Source organism: Apostichopus japonicus, chromosome 15 (genome assembly GCF_037975245.1).
Source record: "Apostichopus japonicus isolate 1M-3 chromosome 15, ASM3797524v1, whole genome shotgun sequence".
Lineage (NCBI taxonomy): Eukaryota > Metazoa > Echinodermata > Holothuroidea > Aspidochirotida > Stichopodidae > Apostichopus > Apostichopus japonicus.
The window spans coordinates 11,830,747-11,840,398 of NC_092575.1; the positions used below are offsets into that span (position 1 = coordinate 11,830,747).

At 36.2% G+C, this 9,652-nt stretch overlaps 1 protein-coding gene across 2 annotated transcripts; it reads right to left on the bottom strand.

Annotated features, from left to right (window-relative positions):
- Nucleotides 1-4,132: 4,132 nt before the first annotated feature.
- LOC139981526 (fimbrin-like) lies at nucleotides 4,133-9,346 on the bottom strand. Of its 2 annotated transcripts, none has more exons than XM_071993978.1 (5): nucleotides 9,038-9,346; nucleotides 6,959-7,084; nucleotides 5,537-5,654; nucleotides 5,184-5,298; nucleotides 4,133-4,405 (listed from the first exon to the last, which is right to left on the bottom strand). In XM_071993978.1, exons 1-5 carry the CDS (start codon nucleotides 9,111-9,113, stop codon nucleotides 4,277-4,279), a joined length of 564 nt encoding a protein of 187 aa, XP_071850079.1. In that variant the 5' UTR covers nucleotides 9,114-9,346; the 3' UTR covers nucleotides 4,133-4,276. The 2 variants fall into 2 exon arrangements, with proteins under 2 accessions (XP_071850079.1, XP_071850078.1); XM_071993977.1 differs by having other exon boundaries at nucleotides 4,133-4,420; nucleotides 9,038-9,345.
- Between the last annotated feature and the right edge of the window lie 306 nt (nucleotides 9,347-9,652).

Below are 9,652 nucleotides of genomic sequence, written 5' to 3' on the forward strand. Positions count from 1 at the left end.
TGAATTAGCAGAGGTTGAACAATAAGAAGCTGTTGTGAAGAGAAAATGTTGCAGGCACAGTTACGTCCATAACTTGATGTAGGGGATGCTATTACGTAAGTAGAGCGAGGAAGGGTGTGTGCGGGGGGGGGGGGGGTGGCGGCCTAGTAAACCAGTGTAGTTTTATTTTGCCGTAACTCTGTATATGATCTCTGTATATGCCTCGAACCTGCCCAATCTCCTCCCACTATCTCAGCCACGCCCAACTTCACATTCATCATGTATGGTTGTCTCCTAGTGGTTTCGCAAAGGTTTTGCTTCTTCTTGGGGTGGTTTCGCCAGGTTTGTTCATTCGTAAAGGAATGTGTAGCACGAATTTGAGTTTCAATAAAACAATTCGTATAATAGGCTTCCGATTTACAAGGTCTGTGGTATAGAAATCAAGTACAGTAGATTTGTTTTCTTCAGTAGAAACTTGTTTGGACAGTGTATATGCATATATAGGCCTATATTATAGCCTATAATCGATATAGGCCTATATTTATATATATAGGCCTATATATATATATATATATATATATATATATAGGCCTATATATATATATATATATATATATATATCGGTGTCTTTCGTTTGGCACGGGATATATATACTGTATCCCTTTAATTTATCATGCTCCTGAAACGTTCCTCCGGGGGTGTACCTCTGAAATATTTTGGTAAAGTATAATTAATTATAGAAAAATATCATATTGTATGTCGTTATATAAATTTTGTATTATTTGCGACAAATTTCATGAAGAATGCTAATTAGCCGGCACTAATGTGCTCTTAACAACTTTGAAATGTTTTGACAAACGGTTCAATGGTTGACGATCACTTCACACTTCAAACACCGGTTCAACCGAGCGAGTGAAAAAGGATGGCGCCGTTATGATTCTTCCCTCAGGCAACTTCATGAGGCAAGTGCATCGATGTAGTAGTGACTGTCGTACATTCACATGTACATGGAAGTATCATTTTGGGCTGGGATAACATGCATAATTCAAGTGTGTGTGTATACGCGTGTGTCTGTAGATATAGATATAAGTTGCATACTGCTCAGGTTAGCTAATATACATTTTATATCGGCAACATACGGTATTTCAGAATGCTTTAGTATACAATTGTTTCATCTTCTTTAAGCCAATATGACGAAGTATTTTAGCTCAAGTCTTGTTAAACTTCAGAATTGATCTCTTAGAAAGTGATTATGACTTGCTAGTTTAGCGTTTCAGTTCCTGATCATCTTGTATATGTCTGTGTGCGTGAGTGGTTGGGTTTGAGAGCGGGTGTTGGCATTCTTTGAAAGATGACATTAAATGATGTACAACTACACACACACAAATACATATATAAATACATATATAAATATGTATATATCCATATATATATATATATATATATATATATATACAAATATATATATATATATATACAAATATATATATATATATACAAATATATATATATATATGTATGTATGTAACGTGAGCTCCAGAAGCAAATTTAGCTGGTTATTGCGCTATACAGTAATCCAGTAGTACAGTAGTATATATCGTTTCACTATTACCTTCAATTACACAATCTATATTTGATTTCCTTCGGTTGGTAAACTTTTTCTACGAGCCGAACAAATAATTGGTCATTATGCTGCTTTCACTTACAATGGTAGGTAAACAGAAGTCAAATGAAAGCATATTCAGGGAGACGGATTAATGAACAGATCAACTGTCTTTGTTACTGGTCTGAAAAGTCATATCGTTTATAGCTTAAATTGAATAAAAGATGATTAAAAATCCCTACCCAGTTGCGCTGTGGTCATCTATATACTTAAATATTCATAACATATACAGGCATATATATATATATATATATATATATATATATATATATATATATATATATATATATATATATATATATATATATATATATATATATATTTATATATATATATATATATATATATAGGTATAAATAATGTACACTCGTACAAAGTTTGCGCTATTACTCGAGTTTCATGCTTCTTCGCAATCGTCAGATAGCTAATGATCAGGTTGTCTGTCTGTGGCGTGGTGCTGCTATTTTTTCCGTTTTTTTCTATGTCGACACTTTGACAAAAGCTCAGTTCTTTTGTTCAGCAGATTTTGGTTTCTCAGCCGAAGTATTTCCACCTTCTCCTCAATACAGAGATTACATTGATCCGATGTACGCATTAGTGTATTAGATTCTCGGATTATTTTCCACGTGATGCTAAAATCTTTGCTTTGCTTTTTGAGCTCCCAGACGTATTTTGATAGTTCTGTTTCCTTCGCGTGTCTTTCGTGGTTGAGTGATTTTTTGTGATTGCTGTACCTTAGTTTGAACGGCCCCCCTGATAATCCAACGTAAGTCTTTTGTTCGCCCTCCGATGTTACGTCCGCTCTGTATATTACTGCCTCGGTCAGACATTTACCTCCGAGGGGGCAGGCCTGCTTGTCCCTGCAGTTGCATTTTCTTTCACTTGCGTCTGGTTTTTCGTTGCTGATAATCTTGCTGTTGTGTGATCTAATGATTGATTTTATGTTCTTGGTGCAGCTGTAGCTTATCTTAAGCGTATTTCTGTTGAAGATTTTCCGGAGTTTCCCATCAATTTCACACCGACCGAAACAACACGCACTAAACCCGCAAACCGTGGAAGGAAAATCATTTGGTTCAACCCCCCCTTCAGCAAAGCAGTGAAAACAAACATAGGAGCAACTTTTCTAAGACTTATACAGAAGCATTTTCCCCCAACACACAAAATACGTCTGGGAGCTCAAAAAGCAAAGCAAAGATTTTAGCATCACGTGGAAAATAATCCGAGAATCTAATACACTAATGCGTACATCGGATCAATGTAATCTCTGTATTGAGGAGAAGGTGGAAATACTTCGGCTGAGAAACCAAAATCTGCTGAACAAAAGAACTGAGCTTTTGTCAAAGTGTCGACATAGAAAAAAACGGAAAAAATAGCAGCACCACGCCACAGACAGACAACCTGATCATTAGCTATCTGACGATTGCGAAGAAGCATGAAACTCGAGTAATAGCGCAAACTTTGTACGAGTGTACATTATTTATACCTATCCAGCTCTATACCCAGGTATATTGAGCACTCTTCACCTGGAATTAATGCCATCTATCATATATATATATATATATTGGTATATAGTTGGGATGGGGGATCGTAGGAGCCTAAGATACCGTCGACATCCAAAACGTTATATCCAAACTTACAAAATGCGCAACGAATGCTCATTTTATCACACTTTGTAGATGCATATGTTTGGTTAATTACTGAATATTATAAAAAATGAGAATACAATAAACGTATCCCTTATTTCTACCTGTCCCCTCTTGTATTCGCTGGGGTCGAAGACCGCACCCCATGCCACGGGGCTGGATAGCCCCCTGACTCGCCCCCTCGCAGGGCACCCCACGTACACATGCTTGTATTGTTTCAGGTTGGCAAGACAGGAACATTTTGCTAATAACCCTCACCGATTGACCAACTCACTTCTGTGGCTTATTAAAGGAAAATGACATTTTCTCGACTATATCTCAAAATTGTGACTCCTTGCCTCGAATTGTTTTTTTAAGCTCTTTTTTCTTTTTTTTGTGTCTGTATAGTTGGCAAGAAAGGAACATTTTCCCATTATTGACCATCACCGATTGACCAACTCACTACCGTGGCTTATTAAGGACATCGGTAAAATAAAACGTCTCGACGATACCTCAAAATTGTGAATCCTTGTCTCGATTTGTTTTTTTTAATCTTTTTATCTTTTTTTTGTGTGTCTGTATAGTTGGCAAGAAAGGAACATTTTCCCATTATTGACCATCACCGATTGACCAACTCACTACCGTGGCTTATTAAGGACATGTGTTAAATAAAATGTTCTCGACGATATCTCAAATATGTGAATCCTTGTCTCGATTTTTGTTTTATATATTTTTGATATAAATATCGAAATTTTGACTCTCATTTTTTGAAATTTTGCGAAAATTTTAGTTTTTCCATGTCGTTAACAAGCCACCATAACATACAACACTCGTTGTGATGTCAAATAAATAAGTGACGAAGAGTAAATCTTGAGCCTTTGAAAGTATTGAATTTTACACAAACTGTACAATGAGCGAAGGAAATGTGCAAAATGAGAGTCCAACCAAAGTTTGACACAAAAAAAGAAATAAGAAACATGTACGGAAAACAGTATAATTTGCCGCATCTTAGTCAGAATATTCCAGCTTCCATCTGTTCGTCGAGGGATAGATGGCGAGCAAGCATTGCGAGCTTTCTTCCGACAGAACCGACACTTCCGATAGCCTCTGACAATCCTTTTTTGGAAACCTTCGCCAAGAGCTGCGAATAGACATACTGTAATTCATTTGTCATTTGAGCAGTTCAAAGTATCGACATTTTGGATTTATCATACCACTAAACATATCATTGTTTTTAAATCAAAATTAAGGTATCATATTTCATCATTGTTTAATTAACATTGTCTTATAGACAGACAATGTATTGTTTATCCCACAAGCCCGGTAAGTTATCCCTTATACTTCTTAAATGAGCCACGATGAGCCAAAACACATAACCTAATTATATCATTATATAACGCGTCCCACTACGCCCGCATTGTCCCCGTCCCCCAGTCACTCCCACCGTCACTGCCATGTTTCCAATGTAAGTATTGAACTACACATTAAAATTGAAACGATTAATGATATAATAGCTATCTTATTTAGCTGCGGAGTGACCGACAGTTTAAACAAAATCGCGACGAACTTTTCACATCATCCCTTTCTGTACAATGGCAATCTCTTCCAACAATTGGCTCCTTGTTGTTAGTACTCAAATAACGTTAATGGATTCACACTCATTATCGTCGAATCCAAGATTTTGACAAATATAAGGGTGTGGCCCTAGGTTCGTTAAAGCCGCTTGTCCATAAAGGGGTTTGGGATCATTCTAGCCCATGTTCAATCAGGATTGTGCCTTTTATAACTAATTTTGCATTTTGTGTGTGAGGTTAAAAAAGAGGGGTGTACACCTCCCATATACACCCGCACACATACATACGCACCCAGACATCCATGGGATCTGCGCATGCTCCTTTTAAACTTTTTAGAATATTTACCTCGAGGAATTCTTCAAAATCGATGCTATCCGAATGATCTATGTCAATTTCTTCAAAGTATCTTTTTCTCTTTTCCGAAGAGGATTTGTCCCCAAGCTCGTTTAATGCTTTGTTTCTGCCAAATTAAAAGAGGATAATATTTTAATTAAAACAGTGGATTGTGGTTGCATTGTATATATCAAAACAAACGTAAGTATTAATGGAAATAAGAGTGCAATTGCTCTACTTGCGGAGATAATTTTTTTCTTTCGCGAAATGCAGGGTAATTAATGGTTCCATTGAATCCCTCCCCCTTCCGAAATCAAATCACGACGAAAAATAATACAAACTGAACACACATTAATGACACTTACAATTCCGGAAAATCAATTAGGCCATCATTGTTGAGATCAAAAGCCATAAATTGTATTTTTAAATCCCAAATATCATTTTCATCCCATTCAGGAAACCTATTGGCAAAATGCGTCACATCTGTGGATCGAGAGAGACAAAAAACACTAAATGGATTTAAACGAATACAAAATTACCAACATACTTTATGTGACAACTTAATATTATCGTATCTATCAAATAATATTTTAACGGGTAATGCCTATATCGACCATGGTGGAAATACGCGATTATCGTTAACCTCACCATGGTCGTTATATGGCATTCCTTAGACTTCTCAATAAACACAATAACATGACGTCGAAATTTAAGTGGTTACCTATATTTTTGTCTACAATTTTCAGGAAAATGCTGCCTTTGTTCACTTTTCTCAACAAAGTGCAAAACATGTCCAATACTTGAAAGTTTGAAATTGAGTAACTCGTCAAATTTGATTCATCATTTCTCACTTCTCATATACTTGTCAATAGAGGAATTTTCTGCAATTTGTTCATTTATATCTATACGTGCTTACGCGGAACTCATTAATCTAATATAAGTCCGGAAAGAAAGATAACATAGTCACTTTTATATTCCATTAATTTAACATTTTTGTCGCAAGGGATGAACTATTTAGAGTAAATAAATATTTTGAATGTTGTAATATTTAAGTGGAAAGTGTCGAATGGATTCAATCCACATACAAGTACTTAAAACAAAAAGATGACATAAAAATGTTTACAATATACAATTGTTAATTTTAATCTATAAGTGTGCAACAATTCATCTGTTTGCTGTAAATGTTCAAGTAATGAAATTAATATGGCAGTCTAATCATTTTGCCCCCCCCCCCACACACACACACAGCTAAATGATTAATTCCTCACTTTTTACAGTACGTCATTTGTTTGTTACAAATATTTACTTAACAATATTAACAAACAATTTCATCATTTGAATGCAAAAAATATGTCCATATTTCTACTTCATTTCTTTATTTATAATTTACAAACATATAATTAAGGTCAATCTACAACATGCATAATTGTGAAGGGGAGCGGTCTAAGAAACTTCGGAGCTTAATAAACTAGAACACTACCATTAAGGATAGGAAGAAACAATAATAATGGAAGCAAGGAAAATAAACAAGAAACAACAAAATATTTTCACACGTTCGTGGTATTTTAACAGTTCCATACTCTTGTGTTAAAATATTTTCTGCAACTATAAGGCTATAGGAGCGGGATAGTTGGAACAGTGATACAGGACTCGGGGTGGAAGAGAATGAATGGGGGGGGGGGGGGGGGGCAAGGGTCTAGAAGATGGCGATAGTTGTTTCCTTATGAGATTTTCATAAATAATTTGATCATGCATTTCTGTATGTTTAATGTGTACTTTCATTTCACCTTCAAATTTCTCCTTTGCTTCGAACTCGTTCAATCTTTTCTTTACAACAGGCTCAAAAAACTTTTCTGTAACCTTCTCAAATTCGGTTATAGTCGTCCTTGTGCATCGAGACAAGTCCTTTTTACCTGTCAAAGTAACATTACACAGAAATAAGAAACAAAATGACATCAAGAAAACAGGGATCGAATAAGGTAAGTAAAATTAATGAAGAAGAAGAAAAATATTCTGTTATAGTTAAGGGAATATTCTGGTGACAATATAACACGAAAATGTCCACACTGTTTGTCTGAAAACCCCCTTCCAATATTCATTGACAATATTTTGTCACAACTCGAGATATGATTTATTGAGTGCGATCTATTTTGACTATAGCTCAATCTTCGATTCTTTCCATGTTTAGTGGGTCAAAGTTGGTAGCCTGTGACGTCACCACGGTAGAGATGTTTTTCAATAGTTTTTACTTTCCTATTATATTAATCTTCTTGTTCATTTTATCGTTGAAATGCTACACATTTGTTATATCTGGCTAGCTGCATATATCTTTGTTCTGTGTATTTGGAAGTTCATAGTTCAAATGCAACCTTTTCTCATTTTTGCCATACAAAATGATGTCAGGATATGTTTTGACCTTAAGATGCAAACATAAAAGTCCCCAAATTTTTTGTTAAGCAATCAACTTCAGCTACCGGAATACTCCTTTAATGTTGCAATAATTATGGCCACGTGATCAGAAAGTTTGTGCATAAATTGGGAACTCAATCTAGTTAAGAAAAGTGTGTTTATATAGTTTCAGATTGGTACCATTCAATATAGGAAGGGGACGGAGAGGGAGGGGGGTGTACGGGGTTTGATGACTCTTATATTGAATGTTCCGGAAATGCATGAATAATTCGCACCTCCATTTGTAGACAGAATAATTGTATACCCTACACTGGTCCCATGGTTTACCCTGTGTATATAGATGACTACGAATGATGACACCTGGAGAAAGATGTCCATCTCTGGCATGAGTAACCCCGCGAATTGATCGAAAGTGGCGCTCCACAAGCTATGGAGCGCGACTCAAGAGATGGATGAGAAGGTGTTAAAAATCGGTGGATTGCGAGATTTCGCGACCCACCGAACTTTTGAAATACGTCGACAATGTTTATCTTCAAGTTTCGGAGCGTGCCGACTGAGATCGATTTTAGCTTACATCTTCAAAGCTTACATCCACGTTGACTTTCTCACATTCTGAGGGGTAGAGGTCTGGTGCGTCGTGGAAATATCTTCGTGATTGTTGCATCGAGATTATGTCACTAAACTTGAACGATGCTCCGTGAACACAAAAGCTATGATGTGTTGGGTTTTCGAGCGAAAATCATAGCCTAAAGTCATAGCATGAATTAATCATTAGCAATAACTTCAACCGCCCCGATTCTTATCGTAGGTTGAGCGAGACACCTACGCTAGTTGTTGATGTTTGCTTTGTTTTCTTAGCATTTAACGCAGCAAACCACAAGCTTAGCAGTAGAGGGAAGGGGGAGAGTGTAACAAAAAAAAATTATCGCCAAACAAATTGCTGCGGGTAAATTCCAGTTAAATGCTATATGTGCTTGGCAAGAAATTCAACATATTTTGCTATTTTCATTGTTATTATTTATTTTTTTGCCGCAAGAAAAAGGACATTATTTAGACCAAAATTCTTACGATTGATTAAATATGAAAAAACTAGGCCTAAGTTAGGCTAAGGCTAAGTCAACATGAGTGTGGGGGGAAAAGGTCAACTTCTTTTATAAAGTAGCAAAGATTTAGGTGGGAAGAGTGGGAAGGGGCTAGGGAATGTTTTCCTTAAAACATAATACAATCTGGTGGATCTAAGAGTAAAATTATCCCGACTTTTGGGGGAAAAAAGTTTATAGGCTAGACCAAGGCTTGTCTAAGCTCCCATCAACACTTTACGCAAGTGGTCAAGCAAGCTAAGAAATTTTGTTCGACTGTCCTGAAGTAGAGAAGAAAAGTATGACTGAGTAATAGAAATGTCCTGCTTAAGGTTCACATTACGTTAGGGCCTATGGAATGGATACATGGTGACTTACCACAGGCTGTGTACAAGTTACTTGATTCAAACGTTATCGGCTCTCTTTGCACCGGGAAGCTCGGCAAAGATCCCATATCGAAACGTTTCAACTACAAATTTAATTGTCGTCACTTCGCTACATCTTGATAGTTAGAAACATTAATCAACGTACCAATTTTCGTGCAAGAAAACAAAAGGTTACATCTTCAATGTAGAATCAAATATCAAATGCAAACACAACACAAGCATCAATAGTCTTCACTAAGGTACCAATTACTACATAACAGTTGTTTAGTGTGTGCGCGCATACAATTTGTGTGTGTTCTATACTTAATAGTTTACATCAACTTTCGAAAATCATATTAATCATATGTGCGCCGTATATATCTCTTTCTTTCTTTCGCTTTGTTAACGCGCGCGCGACATTATTAGCATACAACTGTATGGTTTGATATATGAACCACACGCGTATATTTGATACGCGATCAGTAGAATCGTGCAGAGTGCAACGCGCTATTCTTTGGAATGTGAAAAGTGACATAAGATGTTAAATATTTATCCATGCTCCAATATATACACATATAGTAAAACGTAGCTGATGTAAATATATGTTGTATGTTTATGACGTATGAAT

What these genes read in the sequence shown, in the direction of transcription:
- LOC139981526 (XM_071993977.1), bottom strand. Translation starts at nt 9,113, where the DNA reads ATGGGATCTTTGCCGAGCTTCCCGGTGCAAAGAGAGCCGATAACGTTT. An exon ending in TAACTTGTACACAGCCTGTG is followed by an intron (nt 7,085 to 9,037) that starts GTAAGTCACCAT and finishes TTACTTTGACAG; the next exon opens with GTAAAAAGGACTTGTCTCGA. An exon ending in AGCAAAGGAGAAATTTGAAG is followed by an intron (nt 5,655 to 6,958) that starts GTGAAATGAAAG and finishes CTCGATCCACAG; the next exon opens with ATGTGACGCATTTTGCCAAT.